The 18416-nt window shown below is 37.2% G+C and overlaps 1 protein-coding gene across 1 annotated transcript in view; it reads right to left on the bottom strand.

The window, feature by feature from the left end:
• LOC128559005 (leucine-rich repeat serine/threonine-protein kinase 1-like) overlaps positions 1–18416 on the bottom strand; it is a 39930-nt gene that overhangs the window by 7316 nt on the left and 14198 nt on the right. Inside the window, exons 2-4 of the mRNA XM_053549675.1 lie at positions 6102–6282; positions 4773–4949; positions 3518–3672 (exon numbers count right to left, since the gene is read on the bottom strand). Coding sequence (XP_053405650.1) covers positions 3518–3672; positions 4773–4949; positions 6102–6282 — 513 coding nt within the window. The remainder of the gene's footprint in view (positions 1–3517; positions 3673–4772; positions 4950–6101; positions 6283–18416) is intronic.

Here is an 18416-nt window from a genome sequence, read left to right as displayed (position 1 = left end):
TTTCTCCTTTTGCTGATAGATCTTAATTTGTTTTGACAAGTTGAATTCTTTCTGCAGTTGTTTAAAATCATATCAGGCTAGGGCACAGCAGTTCATATGTTTTACATTCAACAGGGCAAGACAGAAATTAAATATAACTTCTATATTGTCTTGATTGTTTCTTGGTGATATTAATATCTGCAATGTCCAATCATGTGACCTTGAAGTACAAAACAAAGTATGCAACGAAGAGAATATTTTAAAGGTGCTTAGTGGCAGCTGTAAAAAGTTTCCCCAGACTGTTATATTTTCTGTTTCGTTTTAATCGAAGTCCATTCAAAGACTATGTATGATAGAGATCCGCTTTAGTTAGATGTGTCAGGCGTGTTGCACATTTCATTTTCGCATTAGAAAACTCAGTCACATGTTATTATATTACTTTGTTCTATGCTTTCATAAGATCGGCTTATCGAGTCTATTAATGAAGCAATAGTAACAGATTAGATAAGATACCAACTTCAATCAGTGTGTGTCATGTAAATGTTTTACATATACATTAATGTCAGTGATAAACACATATTCATAATGGTTAGAGTAGAAAGATGATTGAGTAAAGATAGAACAGAACTGTGAACTGTTGAATGTAACAGATGAGTCTATCATTTTTAACAGGTTATCTCCCAAGTTGTTTAATCTGTTATGAAATACACTCAGTTTGTGTTGACAAAGAGTGCAATGTGTACATGCATTTCCATAGGACAATCCTGATTATTTGATATAAAAGGAATTATAACATTGTTGTCTTGAAACAAATATCTTATTCAATATCAAAAGGTCAAGTTGCACAGAGGTCAAAATCAATATTACAGGCAATTCAAAACCATCAAACACCTCATCCAACAATAACAATTAGGTTATCTTATGAAACATACATCCAGAACATTCTTGACATCAAACAGACAACTAGTAAAATTAACTCGGAATGCATTGGTTAAGCAAACATACTAAATAAACAGTATCAGTTTTTTTTTCGGAGTTTCTGCACTCTCACTGACCCAACTATGTAAGAATGCCCTTGGAAAAACCAAATACCCAACTATGGCTGATATTGCCTTTGACCCCAGAGGTATCCTGAAACTTATCCAAAACCTAAAGATGGATAAGGCTGCTGGCCCAGATTTGATTAAGCCCATTGTCCTGAAGGAGCTCCGATATGAGATCCTTGACATAGTATTACTGATTTTTCAAAGATCCCTAAATATTGGTTAACTCCAATCAGAATGGACGAAGACAAATGTTGCCGCACAGTTTTAAAAAAGAGATACTAGTGACCCCGCAAACTATAGGTCCATATCTCTAATGCGTGTTCTATGCAAACTCTTAGAACATATTATTGCTTCTAGCCTATCCACACACTTCTCAAAACAGATCACACTATATGAGCTGCTACACGGGTTCCGGGAAAAACGGTCTTGTGAGACCCAGCTTATAGAACTTGTTGATGAAATATCAAGGAATCTTTCCTCAGGCAAACAAACCGACCTTATCTTACTAGACTTCAGTAAAGCTATCGACAAGGCCAACCACCTTAAATTAATATTCAGACTCCAAGAACATGGTGTCCCCAAACAAATCGGGTCTTGGATCAGGTTCTTCCTAATAGGCAGATCCCAGTCTGTCGTGGTCAACGGTCATATGTCTGATCAAGTCCCTGTCACACCAGGGGTCCCCAGGGCTCTGTCCTGGGACATGCTCTTCCTACTGTACATTAACGATCTTCCTAATACAGTCACCTCCCAGGAACAGCTATTTGCAGATGGCACAGCCGTGTATCTTGCAGTTTCCTCCCTCACAGATTGCCAAATGTTACAAACTGATCTTCGAAACTTGGAGAAAATGTGGGATATGGAATTTAACCTTAGCAAGTGCCAGGTCCTTCACATCACACGTCGCAAAAAGCCCACTTAAACTACATGGTCAAACACTGTCCCTAGTTAAGTATGCAAAATACCTAGGTGTCGACATCAGCCATGACCTCAACTGGAACACACATATCAACAGAATAACAACAAATGCAAATAGAACATTATGTTTCCTTAAACACAACATCAAAACAAAACACAAAAACGTCTAAGCACTCTCATACAAAACACAGGTCAGACCACAGTTAGAATTCGTCTCATCTGTATGGTCCCCAAAACACAGGTTAAAATACATAAGCTGGAAATGGTGCAGTGACACAGTCAGATGGGTTACAAACGATCATTCACGGTACAGTAGCTAGCGTAACGGACCTACAGAACACCTAAGGCTGGAGCACACTTGAGAAGAGACGTCTAGACTCCAAACTGGTCATGTTCTACAAGATTTATCACCATCTTGTGGCCATCCCGCTTCCAGCTTACAAACAAGCCCCAGCCAGGTTTACCAGACAGATGCACCCCCTCAGTCTCCGCTAAATTCATGTCAACACGGACTTCTTTAAATTCTCCTTCTTCCCTCAAACCACAGTCCTATGGAACAGACTACCCCCATATTGCGACTCTGTCTGATCTTGAATCCTTCAAGCAGGCATTGGCCCTGTTCCAGTATTAAATATAACAATTGTTTTTTAACTTTCTTTTACTCTAGATCTATTACTGTTTTTAACATTTCATCAATCATGCTATGTCTCACAGTTTCACTTTATCTGGAAGACTTCTTGCAGTTTAACTTTTATTCTTCACTAATACCCGTCGTGCACCCTGCCCATAAAGAGGCGTGAGGCAGTAAACATCGATAGATAGGTAGGTTTGGCAGCTATCATGAACACCATTTTGGATATTAGTAATATTCCATAAAAATAACTTTTTATAATCGTCTTGACAACATAACATACATTTCAGTGCATTTCAATAAGATATATACAATTTAGCACTCCTGTATATACATAAGTCTCCATATACAGAAATTTAAGAAATTTTGGCAGCCATTTTGGATTCCATTTTTAATATCAGTTATCTACCACACAAGATGCAACTGCATCAAGCAATTCTGTAATCTAGAGAGTGAAATGTGTAAATCCATTTCCAAAAGACAGTATTGATTATTTGTTAAAGGAATTATAACATTGCCAGTTCGTCCACGAAGTCTTGAAACAAAAATCTTACTCAATTAGGCAGCCATCTTGAACGCCATTTTGGATATTAGTGATGTTTCATAAAAATAACCCTTTTATTATCCTCTTGACAACATAACATACATTTTAGTGTATTTCAATAAGATGTATACAATTTAGCACCCCTGTATATCCATAAGGCTCCATATACAGAAATTTAACAATTTTCGGCGGCCATTTTGGACGCCATCTTGAATATCAGTTATCTACCACACATGATACAACTGCATCATGCAGTTCTGTAATCTACAGATCCTAACAAACATTTTGGTATATAGAAACCTTTGTTTACTGAGATAGACTGGTACCTTGTCAGATATGCTTAGGTATTTGCAGTAGTAATTGTATGTTGCCCCATTCAGGGGTAAGACATAAAAATACCTCAATGAAATCATCTTCATTGTCTGAAGGCTCCACCTCAAAATACTGTTGAAGGTATTCTCCAATCATGCCAGGGTGTGCCTGACAAACCGCTGTAGAGAACTGCAGATCCTCACAGTTACTCTGTAAAAACTTTATCACATGTTTGTGTCCACCTGTTCAATGGACAAAATATCATAGCAAAACACTGATCACTCTAGGTCAAACCTGTGGTATGAGCAAAATGCTGAAGTATATAAAAATCCAGGGTTTTGCATAATCAAAACATAAAACATATATACAGGAAAATGGCTGAGGACCATAATGACAGATAACTTGGTTCACAGTATTAAGTTAATCAAAGTCATTTGCTTTAGTATATCCCCCAAACAGCAAGCTGCTAACTACTCTATATTTTAGTCTGTTCCAAAATGCTCTCCTTTTGAATGATTTTAAAAGTTCTATTAAAGGATGGATTCTGTAAATATGAGTTTCTAATGTACTGAATGTTATACTGCTCTTCCAGCCACAGTAAATCATGCATATTCTTTATCAATTTTTCGATGAAAACATGTCAAGCGTTTTCAAAAGTTTACCTATATATCTATAGCTCAAGCAACCGATTTTTGAAAACAAGCAGATATCTTTAATCGCTTCAGACAGATTTAATCATATGGTTAAAAAAAGTCACTGGAAGTTTAGATATTTGCAAACTTGTGTGAATTGTGCACTCATCAAGTTTGTTGTGGTGCTGTGAAACAATGTCAGATGCTGCTGGACAATAAATGCTAATGGTAACTCAAAAAGCAGACAGTTTTTTATCTGGCAGTGCATACTACAATATTAATGTTTGATCCATCTAGCTATTTGAAACAGTTTCCATGATTTGCCACTTTGTTTTGCATGATCTAGACATATTTAAGACTAAACAACATTCTAAAGGTCCCTAGAAGTGGTCCCTAGAAGTGGTATTATGTGGCCCAGAATGTGTGTTTCCCAGTGTAAAAATCAGGCAAAATGAATATAAAAAGAATATCCTTTTTTCCAATAAATTAAAAAGGGACAGAAATATTCTGAAAATTTAGGAAGTTCACATATATCCAGATTTCTATAAAATATTACATAATGCTATTGATAATGTTTTATATTCAAAGAGAAGTAAAAGAAAAACTTTGTTACAGAAATGGTGGATACAAACAGCATTTTTTACACTTTTTTAGGATCTCAACTGACTCTACTTGTGTCAATTTTCACTTAAAGAGAAAATTGTACATACCAGCACAGGCAGCAAATAATGGTGTAAGTTTTTCACAATCTGTGAGTCTCTTCACGAGTTGCAGGGGATGATTTATGTCTATGCTAGGTGACAACCACATCTTCACAACATCTATATTTCCTCCTAAACATGCTGCATACAGTAAACAGTTCCGTACTTGGTCATCTTTGATCAAATCTTTAGAAGAAAAACATGTTGACATTAATACAAAATATAAGCTATCAGCCAATCCTTGTCATTCTACAGAGACAGATATTGTTTCATAGAAAAAAGCATAAGAAGGGTAAGTTTAAATAAAAGATCTTCTTGTTGGCACACGAAAAATGTGTGGGAAAAAAGATTAAACAAGTGAAATCTCTCTCAGCCAGAACCAGAAATCTTGACTTTTCTTTGTTTGGAGAATGGAGAAAGTTTCTGGAAACCAATCCCTGTATACATTGCACTCCTCAAAACTAATGGTTTTCATTGGCCTTGAGACTTTAAATGAGAGGTTTAGAAATTTCCTTAGGCACTAAGGCTGCAACTGAAACAAGAGTTATGGGTTTTGGCCAACTACATTTCCCGCAGCCCCCTTCCCCCCCCCCCCCCCCCCCCACACACACAACATTAATGATGATAAACAGTTGTGCAAAGTTTCAGTTTTTGTAGCTTTTATAGTTTTTGAGAAAAGCTGGACCTAAACAAAAAATTTAATCAAGAAACTCAAATTTTCTTAGTATAAAAAAGTCATAATTCTTACAAAATGCATATCATAGTTATGGTTCTTGGCCTACATAGTCCCCTAATGATGATAAACAAGTATGCAAAGTTTCAAAGCTGTAGCTCTAACAATGTTTGAGAAAAGGTGGACCTAAAGAAAAATTTTAACCAATGCCGGCGCCAATAATACCTCACAGATTTTTCAAAAATCAGACGAGCTAAAAAATAGGGGTTTTCCTTGGCCTTGAGAGCTGTAGTGGATTTATAGTGTTATCAAAATGTGTTCCTATCAAACTGTCAAATCTGAAAACCCTTTTTTGTACTTAAGAGGGTTCTGTAATTTTCTGACTGCAAAAACATCATTCTGTAACTATTTCAAACAAGATAAAAGTTCTCTAACCATCTAAAGGTAAAGGTTACAACAATAAGAATACAGTAAGCTCAGCATGGGTCTCAAGTAAAGTTTTTTTCAACACAATGGAACTCCTTTGGCCGAAATTATATAACACTGAGCCTTTTGTATCACTGCAAGGATATTTTTTCAACAGGTAAACCCTTCTTAACGACATACAAGTTGATGCTACTGCCTATGAGTTTTTACTTTGAGCTAAAGAAAGGGAGACAACTTACTAGGCTCTTTCTCAATTAATTTATAAATAACATCGTAATGTCCACACTTTGATGCTATATAGATGGGTGATTCTTCCTCCCATGCCTTCATAGTTCCAGGCAGAATGGGCACACCTCTCTCAAACAGAAAATCAAGCACACTGACTTGATTAAATTCACAGGCTACTTGAATGGGATTTTCCTGTAAACAAAGAACAAATTCATAAATATTGCATCAAAGGGATCAAGGTCAGCAATTTCAAGTGTCCATAATCATCATAAATCTTCAATAAATCTTATGGTGTATACAGTAAAATTCCTACTTACGACCACGCCGAAATTACGACCGCACCGCTAATACGACCGATTTTGCAAAGAACGGAATATTTCCTTCTTAAAACCAGTGGTCGTTTGTCCGAAAATGCGACCAGACCGCTTATCCACTAATGCGACCACCAATTTCAGAACTGTTTGATTTTTTCACACTTAATTAATCACCACAATTATGACCACTCAAATTTTTCTGTATGTTACCGCAAATCGCCGTGGGAATTAACACGTGCGACATCGTGTTAACACGTTAAGCGAGTACATTGTGTATTTATCCATTAATTGCTAACAAGTCTTTTAAACATTATCAAAACAGCGTATCAAACTGTTTGATTGTCTGAAATTGTTATTTAAAGATGTTTGGTGTTTTACATCGCTATTTTAACATAAGAAATTGTTGAATTAACTAATTTGTTTGTAATTAGACGAATACCCGCTGATTGAATTGACTTGATTAAAACGGATTTAATTAGATCTAAACAGTGTTTGTTTGTTATTATTAATGTAAATACGTTTGGGATTTCAGCGGAGAATGAAGTTTGAAAAGGTTTGATATTGTTGTAAGTGTCTTTAACTGAACAAATTTCAAATCATTATCAGTTAAGTGCGTCCTTAATTAATACACAGTTTGATCCGTAATTCTTTGATTAACACAGTGATCAAGTATTTAAGGCTAAAGAAATTAAAGAAAATAAAGCTACATATAAATTGAACACTGTGTTTGCCATTATTGCGTCTTGATTGTATTCCAATGTGTTATTATCTGCCAGACCTTCCCCGTATAGCCTTGTCCACTAATCAGACCAGACCGCTAATAAGACCAGTTTTACAAAGAACCATGGGTGGTCTTAATAGCGGAATTCTACTGTATATCATTTGATTAAATGGGTGTTTGTAGCTTTAGGTTTACAGCTGTTCCAAATTACTGTAGTAATACAACAAATCCACTGCAATGGCAGTGTTGGCTTGTTTTCAGTAAGCCACTGAGAACTTCTCCACACGACACAGAGGTGGAGCATAAAAGACTTCAGACACAAAATCTTATGGTAAATTGTTGAAAATATATATTCTGTGTCAGGGGATCAAACAGCATGTTATATGATATAGGTTGAAGTCTTTATCATTAAATAATGTGGATTTTAAAACCAAGCAAAGGATTGTTGTAAATCTGAACCATGGCACTAGTTCATAATAAATACATTGTAATAGAACCCGTCTGCAAGAAATAAGCCTGAAAGTAACCAGAGGTTTAGAATTAAAAAAAAATATGCCTAAACAGGCATAAACCTCCGTGTAAGATGAAAATCTAGAATGATGAAAATCTAGGCAAAATAATTCTGTTCAAGGGGCTAAAAACTCTGCTAAATTTCCTGAATGAATTCAACTGAGTTTGTGATTTACATTAAAGCACCCACTGCCAGTAAGCAAATAAAAAAACAAGAGGGCCATGATGGCCCTATATCGCTCACCTGAGTACCATTGCTTTAACCAAAAACAAAAAGAAAAAATTCTTACAAGGTACAGATATGTCAAAATACATCTAAAAAAGGGAGGAAACATCCATATTGTACCACAGAAAAATGGTCTCAGTTTTTCCCTACGGCCAGTAATAAAAATGTTACTAAATAAGCTATTTATAGTAACATAAAAGGGAAGTAATAAAAAAAATATTGTATGCAAACAAAAGAAGGATCTGCCAAATACAAACAAGAGCACTGCAATGCAACACAAATGCAGAGCAATATTCACATAAAACAAAGTCATATGACCTTTGACCCCTAAGTGTGACCTTGACATTGAATTTAGCAAACCGAAACATGCGCTCTGCACATCCTTTCAATGAGTGAACATTTGTGTCAGGTTTCTCTGAAATCCATCAAGGGGTTCAAGAGTTACAGAGCGGAAGGGAAATTGCTAACCAACACACAGACAGACAGACAGACGGACACTGAGGCGATAACATAATACGTCCCTGCTGGCGTATAAAAAAGAATCGAGATCTTATGGTGATACAAGTTGTGTGCAAGTTTGGTTAAAACCAAATCATAAATGAAGCTGCAATTGTGCAGACAAGGTCAAAATAGCCAATTTTGGCCCTTTCAGGAGCCATAACTCTGGAACCCATTATTGGATCTGGCCGGTTCAAGAACGGAACCAAGATCTTTTGGTGACACAAGTTTTGTGCAAGTTTGATTAAATTCAAATCATAAATGAAGCTGCTATAGTGCAGACAAGGTCAAAATAGCTCATTCTGGCCCTATCAGGGCCCATAACTCTGGAACCCATTATGGGATCTGGCCGGTTCAAGAAAGGAACCAAGATCTTATGGTGACACAAGTTTTGTGCAAGTTTGGTTAAAATCAAATCATAAATGAAGCTGCTATTGTGCAGACAAGGTCAAAATAGCTTATTTTGACCACTTTAGGGGCAATAACTCTGGAACCCATAACGGAATCTTGCCAGTTCAAGAAAGGAGCCAAGATCTTATGGTGATACAAGTTGTGTGCAAGTTTGGTAAAAATCAAATCATAAATAAAGCTGCTATTGTGCAGACAAGCTCAAAATAGCTAATTTTGGGCCTTTCAGGGGCCATAACTCTGGAACCCATAAAGAAATCTGGCCAGTTCCAGATGGGAACCAAGATCTTATGGTGATACAAGTTGTGTGCAAGTTTGGTAAAAATCAAATCATAAACTAGAGCTATCACTTAAGGTGATGAATGTACCCCCCGCATGCACTGACACAGTACATTGCAATTTGACTCACACAAGATTGCATAATTATGTGGACTGTATGTATATACACTGTATGTATACAGTATAGTAACAAAAAACAAAGTCCCATAACTATGCAGAATATTTATCTTAAAGAATGTAAAATGCACCATGCACAACTAGGGTTGGTACTGATCACTTGAGTGAAGTTTCATTAAATTGTGTGCAAGGGTTTGGTAGATTAGGCACGCACAAGATTGCATATGCAGACTGTATGTACATAGTATGTTAACAAGAAACAAAGTCTCATAACTCTGCAATTTTTGTTGCTGAAAGAACCTAACATGGCCCATGCACAACTACTGTTGTTACTGATCACTTGTGTGAAGTTTCATTAAATTGTGTCAAGGGGATGAGGAGAGATGGTGCGCACAAGATTGTGTCTATGTATATAGTATAGTAACAAAAAAACAAAGTCCCATAACTCTGCAAATTTTTTTTCTGAAAGAACCTAACATGCCCCATGCACAACTACTGTTGTTACTGATCACTTGTGTGAAGTTTCATTAAATTGTATCAAGGGGATGAGGAGAGATGGTGCGCACAAGATTGTGTCTATGTATATAGTATAGTAACAAAAAACAAAGTCCCATAACTCTGCAAATTTTTTTTCTAAAAGAACCTTACATGCCCCATGCACAACTACTGTTGGTACTGATCACTTGTGTGAAGTTTCATTAAATTCTGTCAAGGGGACAAGGAGAGATGGTGCGCACAAGATTGCGTCTACGGACAGACGGACGGACAGACAGACAACCTGAAACCAATATACCCCACCTTACAACTTTGTTGTCGGGGGGTACAATAAACCTGCTATTGCGCAGACAAGCTCAAAATAGCTAATTCTGGGCCTTTCAGGGGCCATAACTCTGGAACCCATAAAGGAATCTGGCCAGTTCCAGAAAGGAACCAAGATCTTATGGTGATACAAGTTTTGTGCAAGTTTGGTAAAAATCAAATCTTAAATAAAGCTGCAATTGTGCAGACAAGCTCAAAATAGCTCATTTTGGCCCTTTCAGGGGCCATAACTCTGGAACCTATAATGGGATCTGGCCAGTTCAAGAAAGGAACCGAGATGTTATGGTGATACAAGTTGTGTGCAAGTTTGGTTTAAATAAAATCATAAATGAAACCACTATCGTGCAGACAAGAAATTGTTGACGGATGGACGAACTGACGACGGACGAAGGGTGATCACAAAAGCTCATCTTGTCACTATGTGACAGGTGAGCTAAAAATGGCTGTTGTCCACACGAACAGCCTGACTCAGTCTCAACTGAGCAGACTGTTTTCAGTGCAGGGTTCTGCCGAGGATCAAAAATGGTGGGGACACATGTCCCCTTGGCGGTGTTCCCTTTCAGATTTTTTTTCAGGGGTAAACTTACCCCCTGGGTGCAAAAACTGGGGGTAAAACACAAATTTTGGGGGTATGAAAATTCAAAATCAAATTTTCCATCGCATCGTTTGTGAGTCTTTTGCCATGAAGCCAAACACCGAAAGCTTCGACTGCGACATTCTTGCAGACGAGACAGTTCCCGGGGACCCGGATGTAGATCGGTAACCGTTTAATAAGTGTACATTCATTTACCAATGCGTTAAAAGATACAACCCGTCTACATTTTTTGATGTCAGAGAGATGTAAGCCAATCGATTCGCAGATGAGGCACTGCGGCAGTATTTCCAAGGTTTATTTTTGTACACATAGCGTGGGATTTCAGCTTAGCGGATTCGTCCCCGGCATTTTCGTACGTGCGCGATCTCGCACCGGGTAAAAAATACTTGCGTGAATTTTATTTTTATTACGTGATTTACGTAGTATTTTACATGAGTGGGAACTCTGCTTGGTATTAAAAAAGTGGGGACATTTTCAAAATCTTAGGGACAACAACTTTTGACCATATGTCTAAGACAGTAACATCACTAAAACTGAAGTCTTTACTTCAGTCCAACCATTGATACTCTTTAAATCAACTATCCTGAAATTTGGAGTCATTTTTCTTTTTGGTGTCATTTGAATTTTCGGCACCCTTTGTGGTCTTGATTTTGTGACGCATTTTCAATTTTGGAGGCAATTAGTGTGGAATGGTTGACAGATTTTAAGCAGCCAATGGACACCCTTTCAATTTCACCTGCCGAGACAGTGGGTGGAGAACGATTAACAACATCGGGTTTGTGTGTTCTATCGGGTTTTATGAAGCTACATGAAGTACTAAGTTGTTAATCATTACACTGAATGCTTTTCTTGTCTACAGATATAGAAATGCTGCTTAAAATTGTTCATTGTTGATCAAAATGACGTTTTCACGGGTAACTCTTCTATTCCGCCACGGTACGATTTGTACTCAGTTCAGGTCGTCCCCGATTTTTTCGTTACGCAACAACTGACGCTTCTAGACCAATTTTAATGCAACATTCATAATTTTTATGTGAGATTAACGTCTAAGTGTGACCTTGGCCTTTGAGCTACGGACCTGGGTCTTGCGCGCGACACGTCGTCTTACTGTGGTACACATTCATGCCAAGTTATTTGAAAATCCATCCATGGATGACAAAGATATGGACCGGACACGAAAACTGCGGACAGACTGACAGACCGACAGACTGACAGACGGACAGACCGACAGACAGACAGAGGGTTCAAAAACTATATGCCTCCCTTCGGGGGCATAAAAAAATTATTGTAAGTGAACAAAAGAAGGATCTGCGAATTAAAAAAACAAGAGCACTGCAATGCAACGCAAATGCAGAGCAATATACACAAAAAACAAAGTCATATGACCTTTGACCCCTTTTAGTTTGACCTTGACCTTAAAGATCCGAAACTTGCACTCTGCTCATCGTTTCGATGAGGTGAACATTTGTGTCATGTTTCTTTGAAATCCTTCAAGGGGTTCAAGAGTTACACAGCGGAAGGGAAATTGCTAACCAACACACAGACGGACACCGAGGCGATAACATAATACGTCCCTGCAGGCGTATAAAAAGGAATCGAGATCTTATGGTGATACAAGTTGTGTACAAGTCTGGTTAAAATCAAATCATAAATGAAGCTGCTATTGTGCAGATAAGGTCAAAATAGCTAATTTTGGCCCTTTCAGGGGCCATAACTTTGAAACCCATTAAGGGATCTGGCCGTTCAAGAAAGGAACCAAGATCTTATGGCGACACAAGTTTTGTGCAAGTTTGATTAAATTCAATTCATAAATGAAGCTGCTATTGTGCAGACAAGGTCAAAATAGCTAATTTTGGCCCTATCAGGGGCCATAACTCTGGAACCCATAATGGAATCTGGCCAGTTCAAGAAAGGAACCAAGATCTTGTGGTGATACAAGTTGTGTGCAAGTTTGGTTAAAATCAAATCATAAATGAAGATGCTATTGTGCAGACAAGGTCAAAATAGCTAATTTTGGCCTTTTCAGGGGCCATAACTCTGGAACCCATTACGGGATCTGGCCAGTTCAAGAAAGGAACCAAGATCTTATGGTGACACAAGTTTTGTGCAAGTTTGATTAAATTCAAATCATAAATAAAGCTGCTATTGTGCAGACAAGGTCAAAATAGCTAATTTTGGCCCTATCAGGGGCCATAACTCTGGAACCCATAATGGAATCTGGCCAGTTCAAGAAAGGAACCAAGATCTTGTGGTGATACAAGTTGTGTGCAAGTTTGGTTAAAATCAAATCATAAATGAAGCTGCTATTGTGCAGACAAGGTCAAAATAGCTAATTTTGGCCTTTTCAGGGGCCATAACTCTGGAACCCATTACGGGATCTGGCCAGTTCAAGAAAGGAACCAAGATCTTATGGTGACACAAGTTTTGTGCAAGTTTGATTAAATTCAAATCATAAATAAAGCTGCTATTGTGCAGACAAGGTCAAAATAGCTAATTTTGGCCCTTTCAGGGGCCATAACTCTGGAACCTATAACTGGATCTGACCAGTTCAAGAAAGGAACCAAGATCTTGTGGTGATACAAGTTGTGTGCAAGTTTGGTTAAAATCAAATCATAAATGAAGCTGCTATTGTGCAGACAAGGTCAAAATAGCTAATTTTGGCCTTTTCAGGGGCCATAACTCTGGAACCCATTACGGGATCTGGCCAGTTCAAGAAAGGAACCAAGATCTGATGGTGACACAAGTTTTGTGCAAGTTTGATTAAATTCAAATCATAAATAAAGCTGCTATTGTGCAGACAAGGTCAAAATAGCTAATTTTGGCCCTTTCAGGGGCCATAACTCTGGAACCTATAACTGGATCTGACCAGTTCAAGAAAGGAACCAAGATTGTATGGTGATACAAGTTGTGTGCAAGGTTGGTTAAAATAAAATCATAAATGAAACCACTATCGTGCAGACAAGAAATTGTGGACGGACGATGGACGAAGGGCGATCACAAAAGCTCACCCTCCCTGTCACTACGTGACAGGTGAGCTAAAAATTATATAGCTCTTGAGCAAAATCTTTCTGACTATGCCCTTCCTATATCTTTATCAACAAAAACAAAGCATTGTGAAACACAAAATCAATAAAATATCAGTTTCAACACGATACTTTATCCGGAAGTGAAAATAGATTTATCAGTTGGGTCATAATATACAACCAGGAAGGAACCACATTTTTTTGTTTTATAATTGCATCATTATCCTGCCAATTGTGTGTAAATTCATACAGTAAAGAAGTGACTAAAATCAATGTCTAAATTGGATTGGAGGTGTTCTTTAACACCTAGGCTATTTTTTTATTCTTTAGAAGAGGCCATTTACAGTCCTGACTCATAAATTAAACAAGAGGGCCATAATGGCCCTAAATCGCTCACCTGTTATCATTGCACTTAAGGACAAGAAGGTCAAACAAGAGCTGTCGGAGGACAGCAACGCTCGACTATTTAACAGCCTTGTCGCTTGAATGAATAAGAAAGTCGAAAAAGGGGCATAATTTAGTAAAAAAGTAAAATAGGGTTATGGAACCTGCATAGTGCTTATCAGCTCATGACAGTGGACAAGTGTATGAAGTTTCAATCCATTCCCATTAGTGGGTACTGATACCAGCTTACATATAAGAATTTAACCCAAAAACTCCTAAGTTGAAAAAGGGGCATAATTTTGTAAAATGCAAAGTTGAGTTATTGACCCTTTGCACTGCATGTCATATCATGACAGTGAACTAGTGTGTGAAGTTTCAATCCTTTCCCATTAGTGGATACTGAGATACCAGCTTACATACAAAAACTTAACCAAAAATTTCTATGTTGAAAAAGGGGCATAATTTTGTGAAAAGGCAAAATAGAGTTATGGAACCTGTGCAATGTAAGTCAGATTATCACAGTAAATAAGTGTGTGAAGTTTCAATCCATTCCCACAAGTGGTTACTGAGATACCAGCTTACATACAAAACCTTAACCAAAAATTTCTAAGTCAAAAAAGGGGCATAATTTTGTAAAAAAAAAACAGAGTTATGGAACCTGTGCAATGTAAGTCAGTTTATCACAGTGAATAAGTGTGTGAAGTTTCAATCCATTCCCACAAGTGGTTGCTGAGATACCAGCTTACATACAAAAACTTAACCAAATCGGGACGCGGACGCCGACGCGGACGCCTACGCGGACGCGGACGCCGACGCATGGGCGAGTCCAATAGCTCTACTATTCTATGAATAGTCGAGCTAAAAATCATAATCAAGATCAATCAAAAGAGTCATGAGAAAATGTAGTTGAAATTTTATTAAAGGTACAGATATGTCAAAATACACCTAAATATTGGGGGTATCATCCATGTTGTACCACAGAAAAGTGTCTTGGTTTTTCCCTACGGCTAATAATAAAAAAGTTACGAAATAAGCTATTTATAGTAACATAAAAGGGAAGTAATTCAAAACAAGAGGGCCATGATGGCCCTATATCGCTCACCTGTTATCATTGCACTTGAGGACAAGAAGGTCCTCAGAAAAAATATCTAAGTCCAAAGGACAGTAACAACAAAGGGAAGAAATTTAACCAAAAAGAAAAAAAAAATTCTTACAAGGTACAGATATGTCAAAATAAACCTACAAATTGGAGGTACCATCCATGTTGTACCACAGAAAAGTGGTCTCGGTTTTTCCCTATGGCCAATAATAAAAAAGTTACTAAAAATAAGCTATTTATAGTAACATAAAAGGGAAGTAATTAAAAAAAAAATTATTGTACGTGAAGAAAAGAAGGATCTGCCAAATAAATCTGTTGACATAAATGCAATTTCAGATCAGTATCTTCATTAGTTACGGAGATATACCCATTTTAATTTGAAATAAAGGGAAGTAATTTGACATAAAATCAGTCCATAGTTATCTACCCTGATTGGCTCAGTCCAACTAATGACAATAATGAAATTTCAAATAAGTACTATAAGTACTTACTGATATAAATCCATTTTGATTACAATCAGGGGAGGTAATCAGATATAAAATAACTCTTAACCTACGCTTGGATCTGATTTGTCATGGAATCCAAGAATTATTGTTGTTGAAGTTATTTTGGAAGTTTGTATCAAACAAGAGCTGTCCGTAAGACAGCCAAGCTCGACTATTCGAAATATTGTCACAGAAGCAGGAAATTATTACCCAAAATGTTAAATATCAAAAGAGTTTAAGTTCGAAAGGGGACATAATTTGACCAAAATACATATCAAAGTTATGGGACTTGATGCTATCAACTAGTTTTATAACCCCGAAGAAACATGTTAGGTTTAAATTCAATATCTGCATTAGTTTTGGAGATAGTAACTTGCATGTAAACTTTAACCAGAATTTTCTAAGTCCAAAAGGGGGCATAATTTGTTCAAAATACATGTTAAGAGTTATGGAACTTGACCTAGTGAGGCTGGTAATTGACCTAGAAAAGGAATAAATAAGATTCAAAGCTATATGCCTTTTGGTAATAGCTGTATGTACTTGCACGCAAAACTTTAACCAGAATTTTCTAAGTCCAAAAGGGGGCATAATTTGCCCAAAATACATGTCAGAGTTATGGGACTTGATTCTATCAACTAGTTTTATAACCCCGAAGACACATGTGAAGTTTCAATTTAATATCTATATTAGTTTTGGAGATAGTAACTTGCATGTAAAACTTTAACCAGGATTTTATAAGTCCAAAAGGGGGCATAATTTGCCCAAAATACATGTCAGAGTTATGGGACTTGTCCCAGTGAGGTAGGTAATTGATCTAGAAAAAGAAAAAATAAGTTTCAAATCTATATGCCTTTTAGTAATAGCTGTATGTACTTGCACGCAAAACTTTAACCAGAATTTTCTAAGTCCAAAAGGGGGCATAATTTGGCCAAAATGAAGGTCAGAGTTATGGGACTTGGTGCTATCAACTAGTTTTATAACCCCGAAGACACATGTAAAGTTTCAATTCAATATCTGCATTAGTTTTGGAGATAGTAACTTGCATGTAAAACTTTAACCAGGATTTTCTAAGTCCAAAAGGGGGCATAATTTGCTCAAAATACATGTCAGAGTTATGGGACTTGACCCAGTGAGGTAGGTAATTAATCTAGAAAAAGAAACAAGAGCTGTCGGAGGACAGCAACGCTCGACTATTCAACAGCCTTGTCGACTGAATGAATACGAAAGTCGAAAAAGGGGCATAATTTAAAAAAAGCAAAATAGGGTTATGGAACCTGCATAGTGCTTATCAGCTCATGACAGTGGACAAGTGTGTGAAGTTTCAATCCATTCCCATTAGAGGGTACTGAGATACCAGCCTACATATAAGAATTTAACCCAAAACTCCTAAGTTTAAAAAGGTGCATAATTTTGTAAAATGCAAAGTTGAGTTATTGACCCTTTGCACTGCATGTCATATCATGACAGTGAACAAGTGTGTGAAGTTTCAATCCTTTCCCATTAGTGGATACTGAGATACCAGCTTACATACAAAACCTTAACCAAAAAATTCTAAGTCGAAAAAGGGGCATAATTTTGTAAAAAAGCAAAATAGAGTTATGGAACCTGCTTTGTGCATGTCAGATCATGACAGTGAACAAGTGTGTGAAGTTTCAATCCATTCCAATTAGTGAGTACTGAGATACCAGCTTACATACAAAACCTTAACCAAAAAAATTCTAAGTCGAAAAAGGGGCATAATTTTGTAAAAAAGCAAAATAGAGTTATGGACCTGTGCAATGTAAGTCAGTTTATCACAGTGAATAAGTGTGTGAAGTTTCAATCCATTCCCACAAGTGGTTACTGAGATACCAGCTTACATACAAAACCTTAACCAAAAATTTCTAAGTCGAAAAAGGGGCATAATTTTGTAAAAAAGCAAAATAGAGTTATGGGACCTGTGCAGTGTAAGTCAGTTTATCACAGTGAATAAGTGTGTGAAGTTTCAATCCATTCCCACAAGTGGTTACTGAGATACCAGCTTACATACAAAACCTTAACCAAAAATTTCTAAGTCGAAAAAGGGGCATAATTTTGTAAAAAAGCAGAATAGAATTATGGGACCTGTGCAATGTAAGTCAGTTTATCACAGTGAATAAGTGTGTGAAGTTTCAATCCATTCCCACATGTGGTTGCTGAGATACCAGCTTACATACAAAACTTAACCAAATCGGGACGCGGACGCGGATGCGGACGCCGACGCCGACGCGGACGCCGACGCATGGGCGAGTCCAATAGCTCTACTATTCTATGAATAGTCGAGCTAAAAATAAGTTTCAAATCTATATGCCTTTTAGTAATAGCTGTATGTACTTGCACGCAAAACTTTAACCAGAATTTTCTAAGTCCAAAAGGGGGCATAATTTGGCCAAAATGAAGGTCAGAGTTATGGGACTTGGTGCTATCAAATAGTTTTATAACCCCAAAGACACATGTGAAGTTTCAATTCAATATCTGCATTAGTTTTGGAGATAGTAACTTGCATGTAAAACTTTAACCAAAATTTTCTAAGTCCAAAAGGGGGCATAATTTGCTCAAAATACATGTTAGAGTTATGGAACTTGACCCAGTGAGGTTGGTAATTGTCCTAGAAAAAGAATAAATAAGTTTCAAAGCTATATGCCTTTAAATGATAGCTGTATGTACTTGCATGCAAAAACTTAACCAAGGTGTGACGCCGACGCCGACGCCGACGCCGACGCCAGGGTGAGTAGAATAGCTAGACTATTCTTCGAATAGTCGAGCTAATAAAACCATAAATGAAGTCTCTATATGGCTGCAAAAGCCAAAATAGCCAATTTTGGACCTT

Source organism: Mercenaria mercenaria, chromosome 8 (genome assembly GCF_021730395.1).
Source record: "Mercenaria mercenaria strain notata chromosome 8, MADL_Memer_1, whole genome shotgun sequence".
Taxonomy (NCBI): Eukaryota; Metazoa; Mollusca; class Bivalvia; order Venerida; family Veneridae; genus Mercenaria; species Mercenaria mercenaria.
The sequence above is the reverse complement of the archived record's forward strand: the minus strand, read 5'-3'. Positions and strand labels throughout refer to the sequence as shown.